This window comes from Mus musculus, chromosome 12 (genome assembly GCF_000001635.26).
Source record: "Mus musculus strain C57BL/6J chromosome 12, GRCm38.p6 C57BL/6J".
Lineage (NCBI taxonomy): Eukaryota > Metazoa > Chordata > Mammalia > Rodentia > Muridae > Mus > Mus musculus.
The window spans coordinates 55,686,613-55,703,417 of record NC_000078.6 but is presented as its reverse complement, the minus strand read 5'-3'; the positions used below and the strand labels follow the sequence as shown (position 1 = coordinate 55,703,417).

The 16,805-nt window shown below is 36.6% G+C and overlaps 1 protein-coding gene across 12 annotated transcripts in view; it reads left to right on the top strand.

Annotated features, from left to right (window-relative positions):
• Positions 1–16,805, top strand: part of Ralgapa1 (Ral GTPase activating protein, alpha subunit 1) — a 218,687-nt gene that overhangs the window by 118,157 nt on the left and 83,725 nt on the right. For all 12 annotated transcript variants that reach the window (XR_003950070.1, XR_003950071.1, NM_001368814.1 and 9 more), the window contains 6 exons: positions 855–983; positions 4,531–4,656; positions 5,521–5,579; positions 8,163–8,271; positions 9,953–10,063; positions 13,591–13,659. Coding sequence is in view for 10 of the 12 variants with exons in the window: in NM_001368814.1 (NP_001355743.1) it covers positions 855–983; positions 4,531–4,656; positions 5,521–5,579; positions 8,163–8,271; positions 9,953–10,063; positions 13,591–13,659 (603 nt within the window). In the remaining 2 variants the exon portion in view is untranslated. The remainder of the gene's footprint in view (positions 1–854; positions 984–4,530; positions 4,657–5,520; positions 5,580–8,162; positions 8,272–9,952; positions 10,064–13,590; positions 13,660–16,805) is intronic.

Here is a 16,805-nt window from a genome sequence, read left to right as displayed (position 1 = left end):
AAAGACTTTATCTATTTATGTTCATTTAAAAAACTAATAGTGATATATTATTTTAAAATATCATAGTTAATATATTTGGGGTTACTTAAAATTTATATTGAGAAAAACGTATGTATTTTCAGTATTGCTGTAGACAAGCATCTATATAAGACTGTCCAATTGATTGTTTTATATTAAACAACTTTTATAATACTCATTTTTATTGGTATAATATTTTATAAATTTTAGAGAATATGATAAAATAAACAAAAGGTATGGCAGGTATTGAAGGGGGTCTCCGGGAAGAGTTGGGGTACAAAGTGGAAAGAAGAATGTGATATGTTTTTAAATGTTAACAAAATCAGATAAATTGAAATTATATATCTTTTCTCATAATGCTATAAAACTTTAAAAAAGAACATTTAAAAATACCTAGTTTTAGGTTTCTGAAGCTAGATATCTATTATTCAAAGACTTCCAATTATCTTTTTAAAAATAAGATCTCCATTTGCCACATAGTAGATTATATAAGTTCAGTATGTGAGTTATCACATGAAAGCAGCTAAGTAGCTGGAGAAGTGTAATTCAGTGTTACAAAATGCAGAGCTACCATTTGCTGTGCAGCAAGGAACCTTACTTTCTAATGTGGAAAACAAAGTTCTGTTGTTTACATTAGTTAGTCAAATGTGTGTATTAGGTTCACTTTACTAACAAAATATACTAAACATGGATTGATTGGAAGAATTAAAATTTGTCTTTCCAGGTACCTAGTATATTTTTTATCTTACACTTGACCTATGTTAATGATATTGGTTAGCTAGTACCCACAATTACATATGTGTCTTCTTTCCCCCCCCCCCTTTCCTTCCTCTCAGGACATTGTCAATACGATCATCAAGCACTGCTCACCTCAGTTTTTTTCACTCGGTTTGCCTGGGGCCACGATGCTTATTATGGATTTTATTATAGCAGCTGGGAGAGTGGCTTCTTCGGCTTTTCTTAATGTAAGTCTTTATTTCTAGTTCTTATATATTAATAAACAATTTATCCAGCCTCCAAAGAGAAGGAGAGAGCTACTGCTCTAAATTATAACAAACTCATGTCCAGAAAGTCTACCACGTAATTGGACTTGATGGCTTCCCCACAGTAAAAAGACAGACATTCTGATGTGTAAGAAATCAATAACATCAGTTGATAAGCTGGCTCAATGTTGTCAAAAATGGCAAAAAAGACTTCAAATTTGGGAAATGTAAGAAAATAGGAAGGAAGTGAAGAAAGAGTTATTGCTAAAGTAAGAAACAGTGGACAATAACCAGTCTTTACTCTGTGTGTGCATGAAGTGTTATTCACCAAGAATTCTTACTTGACAATTAAATATTTGAATGGGATAAAGAACCAACATTTATGACATAACCCAAAAATATGCCCTCAGAATAAATCTTACATGTTAAAAAGAAGGAATAAAAAATCTATAATGCCACAGAAACCAGGGTAGATATAATCCTGTAAGTAGCAGAGTTGAACTAACTAGGAAGCTCTAGAGTGCTAATAGAAAAACAAGTTGGGAACATGACCAATGTGTATTTTAGACAGATCACTTTCTGAATGTCCCGTTAGAAAAAGGTTTAGAGCATAAGGAAGAGAAAAGGACTTGTGTACCATTTTAAAACACGTATACCTTTGAACAGACTATTTTATTTCTATTTTGCAAAAGACCAACAGTGAAGGAGAAAAGAACTGTTTGTGGCATTGCATAAGGTGTGTATAGGATACTGATGAGAGGGCAATCAAGTAATTAAATGTATAAGTCAGGAGGTCAAGAGAGATGTTTTAGTAGTATTTTTAAAGATCTGAAATTAGATACAATTGAACACCTGCAGGAGATGTGCAGATGAAAAAGAAAAGACTATTTCTAGCCAGTTTTGTTTCTATAGTTCCTGGAGAACAGTTGTGGCTTGCACCATGGTATCTCCAGACTCTAGCATAGGGCAGTACTTAATAGATACTTATTGATTGAACAAGTACTGAACAGTTCCTAGTATATGCTCAACATTGCACTTAACCCTTTGGTTGCACTGGCTGCTCTTCCTGAGGTCCTGAGTTCAATTCCCAGCAACCACATGGTGGCTCACAACCATCCATAATGAGATCTGGTGCCCTCTTCTGGCCTGCAGACATACAATAAATAATATAAAATAGGTCTTAAATTTTTTTTTTTTAAAAGGTTAGTAATATTGTATAGAGGAGATGAAAGGAAAGTATTCAGGTTATAGTGAATAGACGCAATTGAAGTATGCTCAAAGAATGACAATCCATTTTGTTTGGAGTTTAATATGCAGGAGTATAGTCAACAGAAGAACAAAAAATGTTCCTTATCAGCTGAAGCATGATCTACACAACATACTATGATCTGGTTGCTCATTAGCAGTTTGGACTCTCAGATCTCATCCTAAGTACTGAGTCACAACTTTGTGATTAGATCATAAATGATGAATGACTCCATCGGTTAAAAATCAAGAAGCATTGTTTTGGGATACATCTTAGAAGGTTTTGAATACTTTGGACCAAGTTATGGTGTAATATTGGCTTAAACAAATACTTTAAAATATGGTAAGAGATAGTTAAACCTGTGCCTTGAGAAATTTAAATGACTATATTACTCTTGGACTAAATTACATGAAAGACAAACTAAAGATGGTACACAAGATACAAGTTCATGATGGTATTTTCAGGGTACCCAGTTAGTCAGCTTCTTAGAGACTAGCAAAAGTTGATAGAACTCAAAGGAGATTAATATTTAAACTGTCATTTCTTATTACTTTACTGTAAAATCTTTTGCTTATCAGTGGACCACTTATACCAGATGACTGCTTGTGTTTTCTGTAACTCTTCTCAAAGTTCTGCTGAATTAAGCCTCTATGCTTTTGATGTGACCAACTTTCCTCCCCTACATCTGGATATTGGTTATGTAATCATTTCCTTTGAATATTGCAGAACATATAGTCTCTTTCTGTGCTCTCTAATTCATATCATACCTATTACTGAGAAAGTCTACATAGAAACCAATCATTGTAGGAAACAAGCTAGACACACGCATGTCCCCTGTAATCTTCCTCTGGGTGGCGTTCAAAACACCGATTCCAAGTCTTGGTCTTCTGGTTCTCATGTTCAATCCCATCTGTATTAGCTTTCATTGTTAATGCTTCCCTCTCTCCTTTTGCAGATTACAAAATAACTGATCGAATTTTGTCCTTAACTATTACAGAACTATTATAGACACTTATAGTCTTATAGTCTTATACTTATAGTCTCTTCCTCTTATAGCCTCGCATTCAGATATTATCAGCTACCTGACTCAACTTAGCAGAAAAACTCAACTAATCTCTTCAACCAAATATTGATATTTTTAAAAATCAACTCTATTTGTATATGATAGTTTTAAACCAGGATGATTGATGTGAGTTTACCCTGCCCTTTCATATCTGTAAATCTAGGTTTTTAAATGTGGATATGTATTTTATCTTTTGTTGCTTTGTTTGAAACAATGTATTGCTGGTAGTACTGGCAGGCCTTCAGCTTACAAATGTCCTTCCTCAGCCTCTTTAGGGTGAGGATTTTAGGTATACTCTAACAGGTCCAATGAAAATTATCTCTTCTGTTCTGCTGAGAGTAGAGTAAGCTTAAATCTTACTAAGCTGCTTGTCTGTTTTGAGATTGAGTCTTGATTTATGTCAATGGAAGTATTGTATTGTTAATATACCGGCATTTCATATTTTTATTACATATTCTTAAACCTATAAGCCAATTTTAAGTATTGTAAGTAAACAAAATAATGCATTGGCTTCTGTTTAATGGGCATCTAAGAGGACAGAAGAGGAAATGTTTAGTGTTGAAAAAATTGACTTAATAAAATGAAAGACAACATGAAGTCACTTTTTACTATAGGGTTTATATTAACATAAATTATAATGTTAGTAAATACTAAGGACAGTGGGTTTTTTCATAGCCATATAAAGTTAAAAGCCAGCTAGCCTGGTACCTGTTTCTTGAAGACAGAACTAACATTTTAATCCCTTTTTATTTATCTGTAAGTAGTGACACTAAGCCATAAATTTATTTGAACAATAGATAATGAAGTATGAATTACATTTAAAATAATTAAGCTGGGCATGGTTGCACATGCCTATAAGCCCAGCACTTGGGAGGCTGAGCTACAAAGTTAGTTTGGGACCAGCATGGCCTATATAGCAATACACTGTCTCTCAATAAGTAAACAAAATATTCATTTTTCCTTTCATTAGCTTGAACATATACCGGCTTATATTCCTAGTTAAAATTCATTACCTGCAGATGATTTCTGCTTATTGGAGACTAATCATACTTTCTTTAGAAATTCTGGATGGAAACCTAACTGTGGCATGCTCCTTCCTTTTTGAGTCTTTTCATGAACTCACTGCCATGAGTAATATAATCATACGACCGAATATTTTAATGGTAGTTTAATGACAAAATTAAATAGCATTTTAAAGGTTGTTTAAATCTGATATATAGGCACCAAGAGTGGAAGCACAAGTTCTTCTGGGATCTTTAGTTTGCTTTCCCAACTTATATTGTGAATTGCCTGCTCTCCATCCCAACATTCCTGATATTGCTGTGTCTCAATTTACAGATGTTAAGGTAAGAAATAAGATAAAGTATAATAAGATGTAATTTGTCTTCTTCCTTTTCTTTTTGATATCTAGTTATTAAAGAGTGTTAATGTTCCAGGCATCAAACTAGAATGTCTACTATGAGCAAAGCCTTTTCAGGTTTAAAAGCTTTGAACCCTTTCACACTATGGAACCTGCTCACATGTCTGTCCCTTAAGAGTCATTCTGTCACTCACTGAACATATATTCAAATAGCCTGTGCCCAACACCTGTGCTGCTAATACAAGCTTCTAAGATTGAGATGCCAAGCTAACGCTAAAGGTTTTGACTTCCACTTTGTGTTTCTTGATAAATTCTATCAAAACGGTAGAAGTTTTCTGCTATTTGGATTGGCAGTCTCCTATACCTACAGCATTAAAGGGCCTGCACAGTCATTAGGAGCAGGCATGACAGCGAACCCTGCTTAGAAAACAAGTAACATGTTGTTTGGAGCCTCTGCAGAAGTCAGCCTCTGTTTAAAGACGAAATAGGACATGATCACGTTTAGTCCTACACACTCAACACCTCATAGAGCAAGGTAGAAGGGAGTGTCATGAAAAGTGCTGTTGTCAAGGCTCTGGGCCCCGCAGTGTGAGCCGTGGTGACGAACGCTGTGACTACGTCACAGTTACAAATTCATGATGTGTTGGTTACTTTTTAGAATAATGCTAAGATTTTATTAAGAACAAACTGTTTACTTACCGACTCTATTTCTACTGCCCAGAGCATTATCTGACCCAGAATGGCAAACTAATACTTGTTGAATTAGGACATGAGATCTTGTCATTTCTTGTGTTTCTTTTCTCTTTCCCTTTTTTTCCCCTTCCATTAATTCTTTTGTTTCTTGTTTTAGGAACTTATAATTAAAACTGTATTAAGCTCGGCAAGAGATGAGCCCTCTGGTCCTGCACGGTAAGTCAGTTTATTCTTTTTTTTTTTTTTTTTTTTTTTTTAGATATTTTCTTTACATTTCAAATGTTATCCCCTTTCCTGGTTTCCACTCCGAAAATCCCCTTTCCTGTTCCCACTCCCACTTCCTGGCCCAGGCATTCCCCTATACTGGAGCATAGAACCTTCACAGGACCAAGGGCCTCTCCTCCCATTGATGACCAACTAGGCCATCTTCTGCTGCATATGCAGCTAGAGCCATGAGTCCTTCAGTGTGTTTTCTTTGATTGTTGGTATAGTCCCAGGAATCCCCCTGAGAGTACTGGTTAGTTCATATTGTTGTTCCTCCTATAGGGCTGCAGACCCCTTCAGCTCCTTGGGTACTTTCTCTAGCTCCTTCATTGGGGGCTCTGTGCTCTAATGGATGACTGTGAGCATCTACTTCTGTATTAGTCAGGCTCTGGCAGAGCCTCTTAGGAGACAGCTATATCAGTCTCCTGTCAGCAAGCTCTTGTTGGCATCTGCAATAGTGTCTGGGTTTGATGATTGTTTATGGGATGCATTCCCAGGTGGGCCAGTTTCTGGATGATCATTCCTTCAGTCTCTGCTCCAAACTTTGTCTCTGTAGCTCCTTCCATGGGTATTTTGTTCCCCCTTCTAAGAAAGATCCAAGTATCCACACTTTGGTCTTCCTTCTTCTTGAGTTTCATGTGTTCTGCAAATTGTATCTTGGGTATTCTGAGCTTCTGGGCTAATATCCACTTATCAGTGAGTGCATATCATGTGTGTTCTTTTGTGATTGGGTTTCCTCACTCAGGATGATATCCTCCAGATCCATCCGTTTGTCTAAGAATTTCATGAATTCATTGGTTTTTTTTTTGGAGGGGGGTTGTTTTTGTTTTTGTTTTTTTATTGGTTTTTCGAGACAGGGTTTCTCTGTATAGCTCTGGCTGTCCTGGAACTCATTTTGTAGACCAGACTGACCTTGAACTCAGAAATCCGCCTGCCTCTGCTTCCCAAGTGCTGGGATTAAAGGCATGTGCCACCACCGCCCGGCGAATTCATTGTTTTTTTATAGCTGAGTAGTACTCCATTGTGTGTAGTACTCCATTGTGTAAATGTACCACATTTTCTTTCTGTATCCATTCCTCTGTTGAAGGACATCTGGGTTCTTTCCAGCTTCTGGCTATTATAAATAAGGCTGCTATGAACATAGTGGAGCATGTGTCCTTATTACAAGTTGGAGCAGCTTCTGGGTATATGCCCAGGAGAGGTATTGCTGGATCTTCTGGTAGTACTATGTCCAATTTTCTGAGGAAACACCAAACTGATTTCCAGAGTGGTTGTACCAGCTTGCAATCCCACCAGCAATGGAGGAGTGTTCCTCTTTCTCCACATCCTTGCCAGCATCTGCAGTCACCTGAGTTTTTGATCTTAGCCAATCTGATTGGTGTGAGGTGGAATCTCAGGGTTGTTTTGATTTGCATTTCCCTGATGATTAAGGATATTGAACAGTTTTTTAGGTGTTTCTCAGCCATTCTGTATTCCTCAGTTGAGAATTCTTTGTTTAGCTCAAGTCAGTTATTCTTAAATCTGACAATTAATATAACTACTGTTCTTGGCATTTTGTAAAAATTGATTACCACATTTCAAATTATTCCAGACTTCTAAAAGTCTTTATCCTCCATAACTAAAATAACTTGTTTTAATCTTATTTAAGTATGTTACTTAATCATAATATTTCATTCCTTATAGAGTACTTTGAATTACAGCAGTTGACATCAGTGGTCATTATAATATTTATATTATGGAAATTGTATACATCTAAGGAAACAGTATATTTTAATAGCCACCTATTTGATCTTGATTTTTAGTAGATTATCGGAAGATTCATACTTTCCCTTTCTTTTCCTGTGTGTATGTGTGCATGAATGTGTTCACATGTCTCCTGCATGCATATGCATAGGCCAAAGGACGACATCAAGCGTCCTCTGGTTCTCTCCACTTTATTTCATTAACATATAGGGTCTCTCACTGGTCTCTTAGCCAAACTAACTAAAGGGCACAGAGACAGTATGCAAATTAACAAGATCAGAAATGAAAAGGAAGACATAACAGAAACTGGGGAAATTAAAAAAAAAAAAAATCATCAGATCCTACCGCAAAGTCTATACTCAACAAAACTGGAAAATCTAGATGAAATGGGTGATTTTTCTAGACAGATACCATGTACCAAAGTTAAATCAAGAGCAGGTAAACTATCTAAACAGGCCCATATTTCCTAAGGAAATAGAAGTCATTAAAAACATCCCAACCAAAATAGCCCAGGGTCAGATGGCTTCAGTGCAGAAATCTACCAGACCTTCAAAGAAGACCTAATACCAATATTCTTCCAACTATTCCATTAAATAAAAAAAGAAGGGACACTACCTAATTCCTTCTATGAATATGCTTTCTTTTCTTCAGCTAGCTTATAGAGTAAGTTCATCACCATCAACCAACTCATAGAGTTACAAAGTCTTTTATTCTCTTAAACAGTGAATGTACTGTTGTGTTTTATTTAAATGTTTGTCCCCTGTGTCACTGCTGTCTCCCCCCCCTCTCCAGATGTGTAGCACTTTGCAGTTTAGGTATTTGGATTTGTGAAGAATTAGTCCACGAATCTCATCATCCTCAAATTAAAGAAGCACTGAATGTAATTTGTGTTTCATTAAAGGTAAGAAAACTATAATGGAATATATTAAAATTGTTTAGAACTCATGATTTTTCCCAGAGATTGAATGATCATTTTCATCATCTACTAGTACATTAACCTCTTGATTCTGACTCACCTTAAGAATGGTCTCACTCTTTTTTTTTTTCAAAGTAGTAAGTGGGGTTTTTTTATTAGATATTTTCTTCATTTACATTTCAAGTCTAAGGTATTTGTGTAATGAGTTCATTGTTCTGAACTTTTCTGTATTTGATTTCTTCCCTAAAAAACATATGAATGTCATTTTAAAAAGAAACCAGCCTTTTAAAAAAGAAAACAACATATATAGGAGGGAAGTGAGAGAGAGAGAGAGAGAGAGAGAGAGAGAGAGAGAGAGAGTGTGTGTGTGTGTGTGTGTGTGTGTGTGTGTGTGTGATAGAGAGGGAGTGGAGGAGAGGGAGAGGAAGGGAAGGAGGGAAGGAGAAAGTGGTAGGGTAGAGAGGGAGAATGGAGAAGTAAGGAGGGAGAGGGTATATGGGTCTATCTGTATGTTGAGGGCAGAGTCACAGTCACAGGCTGTAGGCACAAGCAGAACCACCTTCCCAGCCTTCTTGGTTTTGTTTTGTTTTTTTTAATTGAATTCATGTTTAATAATTACAGGCACCGTGCCCCACCCCCTTTCCCCTGCCCAGGCAGCAGCAGGGGTGGTGCAGGGGCTACCTCTTGGTTTTTTAACTAAATTTTTCTAACTTACTCTCTGGTCTTCCTAAATTATTGAGATTTTTTTGGCTTTTAGTTTTACGATTAATAATATAAATCCTCTTTATAGTAAGAATAGAATTAGTTCAGAAGTAGTAATCTGGGGCCTGAAACTGTGGCTCAATGGTTTTTTTTGTACTTGCTACTATTTCAGAGGACCCTGAGTTCAATTCCACTGCATCCACATGGCAACTCAGAACTCTCTATAACTCTAGTTCCAAGGTACCCAGTGTTGTCTTCTGGTCTCCTAGGGTAGCAAGCACACACATGGTGAACATGCAGTCAGAACACATCCACTCACTAAAAAAAATAGTGATAATATAGTCATTTGGAAAGTCTGAGTTTAATTTTAAATTTTTTATTCTATTTTGGTATTATTTTGGGGTTTTGGGCTGGTTGCTTGGTTGATTGGTTTTGGATTTGTTTGTTTGTTTTTCTGTTATTGTTTGAGACAAAGTCTCACTATTTAGCCTAGGCTAAACCCAATTCAGTAGAACACTCAGACTGTCAGTAAACTTACTATTTTTCTACTTTATCATTATGATAGGGCTAGAATTTCAAATATGCCCCATCATGTCCTGCTTATATGAATATATTTTTGGTTATGAAAGAATATATTCATATATTATATGAATATATTTTGGTCATTATTTTTGTCTTCAAACTTTTAATACCATGTGTTTAAGACTAAATATATAATTTACATAGTAAGCACTTTTGAATAACACCAGTTAATTGACAGATATTTTGGATTGTATGCTATGTTTAAGTCACTTTGTTAAGCAAAGTGAGGAACAGAATAAAAACCGCACATACAAGCTTTGGGGGATGTATGGTATAATAGCTGAAATTTATGATAAAAGGAAACAAAATTTAAATTATCAGAAACTAATATTGATGACTATGCATGAATAAATTTTGATAACAATGATTTTTGTTGTTGCAGTTTACTAATAAAACAGTTGCCCACGTCGCCTGTAACATGCTTCACATGCTGGTTCACTATGTCCCTAGACTTCAGATTCACCAGCCGCAGTCTCCCCTGAAAATTATTCAGGTAAATACGTTTTCATTATTTTTATTGTAAGCTTGTAAAAATTTTCCTTAAATATGGATACCTTGAAATATGAGGTTATTTTAATAGGTACTAATTTTCTCATAGGTAAATACTTGTTGTTTATTTTACCTGATAATTTCTTTGTACATTTTTAATTTTATTTATTAACATTCCAGTTGTTGGCCACCCCCCCCCCCCCAGTTCCTCATCCCTTTCCTCCTCCCTCTTGCCTCCGAGAGGGTACTCGGCTCCCACCAGGCCTTCCCTTCCCTGGGGCCTCACGTCTCTCAAGGATTAAGCACATCTTCTCTTATAGGCCTGACCAGGCAGACCTCTGCTGTATTTGTGCCAGGGGCCTCAGACTGGCCCCATGTATGCTCCTGGTTGGTTTTTAAGACACATTTATGTGTGAAAGTGTTTTTTTGCCTGCGTGTATGTGTGTGCACCACTTGTGTGCTTGGGCATACGGAGGCTAAAAGAGTGTAACAGATCCTTGGAACTGGAGTTTCAGAAGGTTCTGAGCTACCTAGTGCTAAAAATTGAATGTCCTCTAGAAAAGCAGCCATTCTCTTCACTGCAGAGCCCTTTCTGCAGTTCCCCACTATCTAATCTTAAGCATATTTTAATATTAGGAATTAGTCCCTTCACTCATTTACCTTATTTAAGAGAGAAGAACTAAATAAATCCATTTTCTGTATACATTATTTATTTATGTAAATTTTAGGTTTGGGTTGAGACAGTATGATTCTTTGGTGTATGTGTCCATTGTATCTTAAATCAGAGCTCACTTTCTATTGTAGGATTTATATAGCCTACAATATATCTATTGTAACATTTATATATTGCCATAATATATCTTTAGCCTCCACACACATACACATGCACCCTCACAGGCACACACACATTTGTACCAGTCTCTTTACTACATTTGTACCATGCAAACAAAACTGAAGAGGCTACATTGTAGAGATTGGTATCTATCATACCAGCTACTCAGGATGCTGAAGTGGAGAATAACATTCTGAGACACCCTAAACTACTTAGTGAGGCCCTGTTTCAAAATAATGATTTTTAATGAGTTGGAGATGTAGCATGATGGTAGAATACTTGCCTAACATACACAAAGGCTTAGGTTCAAACCCAATTTCTACAAAAGAAATTGAATAAAAGATAAGAATGAGAGGGGGAGGCACTAAAGATCTGCCTCAGCAGTTAAGAGCATTTATTGTTCTTACATAGGACTAGATGTCAGTTCCCAGACCCACATTAAGTGGCTTACAGCTGCCTAAGTCTGCAGCTAAAGGAAGATCCAATGGCTCTGACCTCCACACAGCCTGCACTTATGTGTACATACCCACACATAGACAAACATATATGCACATAAATTAAAAAAAAAAAAAAGCTGGGACTGGGGCTGGTGAGGTGGCTTGGCAATTACACTAGCCTTCTGGAGACCCTGAGCTCAGTCCCAGGACTCACGTCAGGCAGCCAGCCCCATGGAATGGGTACCACTCTCTGGCTTCCTTGGGCACACAGACAGCATGTAAACCTACAAATATTTAAATGGACATATAAGTAAAAAGGAAGAAGAAGAAGAAGAGCAAGAAGAGAAGGAGGAGAAGAAATTAAGGGATAGAGTGGAGAGATCACTCAGTGGCTAACAATGTTTGTTGCTCTTCCAGAAATCCTAAGTTTGATTTCACATTATAGCTCACAACCATCTGCCCCTTCTGACATCCTGGGCAGTAGTGAACATGGTGCACATACAAACATGCAGACAAAATACTCATGTAGATTAAATACCCCTTTAAAACAAAAAGACCTGCGAATGATGCACATACTTGCAACCCTGTCTACTCAGGAGGCCTAGATAGGCAGGCAACTTGTACCCAGGAGTGTTTGTCATGTTCTTTATTTCATGTGTTTATGTAACTTTTGGTGCTTTTAATATATATTAATTTAAAGCACTCTTTTATGAAAGAGTATATTTAAGTATGTTACAGATACATATCTTGAGTATTCATTTTCTGAAATTATTGTTTGCCAGAAGTATTGTAAAAGTTCAGGGTTGTTTTGTTTTTGTTTTTGTTTTTGCTTTTGCTTTTGTTTTTCAAGACAGGGTTTCTCTGTGTAGCCCTGGTTGTCCTGGAACTCACTCTGTAGACCAGGCTGGCCTCGAACTCAGAAATCCGCCTGCCTCTGCCTCCCGAGTGCTGGGATTAAGGCGTGCACCACCACTGCCTAGTGGGGTTTTTGTTTTTTTGGGTTTGTTTGTTTGTTTTTTTTTCCTGTCTTGGAATACTTTCCATAGTCTCTGTCAGGTAATTCTCTAAAACCCAAATCTTTTAAGTTTAGAGACAGAGTCTCATATTGCCTAGGCTGGACTGTAACTTCCTGTCTATCTGAGGACACCTTAAACTTCTGGTCTTCCTGATCCTCCTGCTTGTCTCCCAGTTGCTAGGATTACTGGCCTACTCCATCAAGCTCATTTTTATGTGATTCTATGAATGTGACTCGGGGAGTCCTGCATCCTAGGCAAGAACTGTACCAATTGAGGGATATCCCCGATCACAAAAACTTTTGGAATACACTATCAGATCTTTGGATTTTGAAGCATTGGGATCCAGGCTTCTCATTCCACACAGATAGTGGGGTCTGGAAAGGCAGTGGGCTGTGGTTCTTGAGGTGGTAGGGTTATAATGATTTCTATAAATCCTTTACCTCTGTCTCTAGATATCCTCTAATGGAAATAAATATCTGTGTTTATACACATCAGTTGACCATTATGAATCAAAATAGTATAAAATGATTTATCATTGGCAGGACATATGTATGTAATTGTGGTTCTCTGCATAAGGATTATAAATGAATAATAGTTGAATGTACTTTAAAAGCTTACATGGTACAAATGAAAGTAGCAGTGTATGGGTTAGATGCTATGTTTAGATAGTATATTGATGTTAAACTTGCAGCAAAAGATTTTTTTAATATTTTTATTAGGTATTTTCCTCATTTACATTTCCAATGCTATCCCCAAAGTCCCCCATATCCACCCCCCACTCCCCTACCCACCCACTCCCCCTTTTTGGCCCTGGCGTTCCCCTGTACTGGGGCATATAAAGTTTGCAAGTCCAATGGGCCTCTCTTTCCAGTGATGGCCGACTAGGCCATCTTCTGATTCATATGCAGCTAGAGACAAGAGCTCCGGGGTACTGGTTAGTTCATATTGTTGTTCCACCTATAGGGTTGCAGTTCCCTTTAGCTCCTTGGATACTTTCTCTAGCTCCTCCATTGGGGGACGTGTGATCCATCCAATAGCTGACTGTGAGCATCCACTTCTGTGTTTGCTAGGCCCCGGCATAGTCTCACAAGAGAGAGCTATATCAGGGTCCTTTCAGCAAAATCTTGCTAGTGTAGCAGCAAAAGATTTTATATTACTTAAGCATTTAATAATTACAATTTAAGGAATACAGTGAATTTAATGTATTTTAAACTCATTTACTTGTTCATTCATCTTTTGCCTACAGATCCTAATAGCAACTATCACCCACCTTTTGCCAAGTACAGAAGCTTCATCATATGAAATGGACAAGAGGGTAAATTTAAAATTTTTGACATTTAATATTTATTTATCTTGTCTTGGGGTTGGAACTAAAGTCTAAACAAAAAATCCATTATATTTTCTGTACATCTTCTATCTGAGGATAATTTGTGCAATAATTTAGTACACCTAAATTTGGCCTATATCCTGTCATATGATATGAGGTCTGACTTTTCTACCTATAGCAGTGTGTTAGTACTCACAAAGTTTTGAATTTTTGAGGATTTTAGATTAGAAATTTTGTATTAAGGATGTTTAACTTAAAATCTACTTTTAGTCAAGAGTCTTTCATTTTCATATGTATAGCTGCAGTATAAATTCCAAGTCCAGTTTGTAAGTAATTTGTGAATAACTTATTTTCCTTTTATATCATGTTTTTTTATGGAGTCATAGATATTATGAAAAATCTATACTACTGAATTTTCCTCTGCTTGCTTAATCCTTTTTATTTTTCACAAAATATACGAATAGTGTTCTATTGACACATTAAACAAAGTTAAAAATGATATTTTCTACTCTAGTGGAATTTAAATATTAGAGGCACAAGTGAGTTAAATGTTTACTGTAAAAGGTAGAAAAGAGCCAACAAAATTGGTCACCAATTAAAGGTGCTGCTATTTGTCTTGATGCATTCAATCCCTAGGACCTGTGTTTAGGAACGAAAGGACTGATTCCTGCAAATTGTCCCTTGACCTACTAATACTCACATCCAGACACACACACACACCCTAAATAAATAAAATATAAATAAAAGTTTCTTCAATACAAAATATCATAGCTTATAGGAAGAAGTAATTATTAAGGAGAAGGGATTTTCTCAATGATGAGCAGGACTTCCTGTATAAGACAAGACTTAGAATTATTCTAAGTAGAAGAAATAACATGTAGTCATGGAGATGGAAAACAGAATAATGTGTTTTGGTGAAATATGAAGCAGTTCCATATCATATAATGTGTTGTATAATAATGTGTTAATAAGTGAGAAACATGGAATTGCAGAAATGAGAAATGGCTGAATTTTAAAGGCCTTTGAATATAGTAAGAAGAACCTTGGACTTTTGTGGAAAAGTCTTTCTTTGAAATCACTTTTCTTTTCTTTTTGGGGGGGTTGGTGGGGGGAAGGGTTTATTCAGCTTACATTTCTACATTGCTGTTCATCACTGAAAGAAGTCAGGACTGGAACTCAAGCAGGTCAGGGAGCAGGAGCTGATGCAGAGGCCATGGAGGGATGTTCTTTACTGGCTTGCTTCCCCTGGCTTGCTCAGCCTGCTCTCTTATAGAACCAAGACTACCAGCCCAGAGATGGTCCCACCCACAAGGGGCCTTTCCCCCTTGATCACTAATTGAGAAAATGCCTTACAATTGGATCTCATGGAGGCATTTCCTCAACTGAAGCTCCTTTCTCTGTGAGAAAACAAACAAACAAAAGAATGAAATCACTTTTTTTGAAAGGTTTAATGTATAATAAAATATTTAATGTATAGTGAAAAGTCACTTTAGAAACAAAAATGAGTTACTTAAATGGAACAAAAGTTGTTAAAAACAAAAAAAAAATAAGGTCTGTACAATGCTGATCTAAAGGAATGTAAATAGGTATTGGGAAAGTGGAATCTGCAGCCTAGGAGAAATACGGGGAACCAAGAGTAAGGGCAGGCAGACACCACCAGCAAAGCTACTCTGATTTGCCTGTTTAGAGAACTCAAGGCTGACAATAAAACTATTGCCATTGTCAACACAAGAGTAGTATTAAAATTGTAGGAATGTATGTGTTCACTACAGAGAGACAATTAAGATTGAGTACAGAGAATAATGAACAGGCAGAGGGGAGGTCGAGTAAGAGTGACGGGAGGAGCTAATGGAAGAGACAGGAAGACAAAATCAGAAGATACAGAATTAATCTCCTGAAAGCTTTTCTGGTTTCACATTTTATTGTTCACTCCACTAACCAGCAATAAGAAGTAAGAGCAGGTTTAAGCTTGTACGGGCACTGTCATTACCCAGGCACTTGCCTGCGGGGAAAAAATGTTTTTCCAAAGTTTATCCAGATTCCCCTTTTTACCTGGATGCACTTATCAACAGGGAGTGACCACTCAACTTGACTTACTTCATCTTCCTCTGTAGTTTTTGAGTTCCTCTTGTTGTTGTTGTTGTCCTAGGCATCTTTAGAATGTCTGGTTTGCCTCTCAGGAGAATTAGCATCAGAGCATTACCCAAATCGACTGCTTTTTCTCCACTGTTTTACATCCTTATACCTTTGATTTTCTTCCATCAAAATTTTGTGTGAAGCTTACATATTACACTTACATAAGCACCTACTGAATTATTTTATCTAGGAACCATTAATACTATTAAGCAAGGCACAGTATAAAAACACATTTCTTACGGATGACAGTCAAATTGCTTACAGTGGGGTCCATGCACCTTACTTAGCCATGGGCTTGTAAGAATATGAGTAAGCTCTGTATGAGCAAGGAATTTTAGATTTCTGAAAGAATTTATTGTTATTGGTGACTATAACGTAATTCTAAACATACAAGTAGAGGTTAAAAGGAGCTGGAGCTAGAGCTGACTTCCAGAGCAATTGCCTAGCAAGAAGTCTTGTGTTTGATCCTCAGCACTGCCAGAAAAAGAAAAAGGAGCAAAGATCATTTAAATAATGGTTATTTAAAAAGAAAAAGAAGAAACAACCCTGTCACTATGCACTTCAGAGGAATTATTGCAACTTTAAAAAAAAAAAACTAAACTTTTATCCCCAACTAACAGAGAAAAGATTTAGGTTAAATCACCCACATTCGTATAATTGTTACTACATATGAAACTGAAGAAAGGAATCTACCATTGGCAGATAGATTTTACTCTTTCTCTTGACATCAATTCAGAATTTTGATTTCAGTTATAAGTTGGAACATTTAATTTCAGGGGCTTATTGGGGTTTGTTTATTATGATGCTGCAGATGGAACTCAGCAGTTCTTCTTTGTAACCATAGCGCAGCTGTCAACATTTGGGTGATAACATTGATCTGTTCATTGTAATATAATGTATAAATCTTAGTTAGATTTCACCAGCTAACTCAGTAATGCTCTCTATAGCAAAAGAATGACCCAAACCTTGTGTCCCGTGTAGAAACATAGTGTTACGTT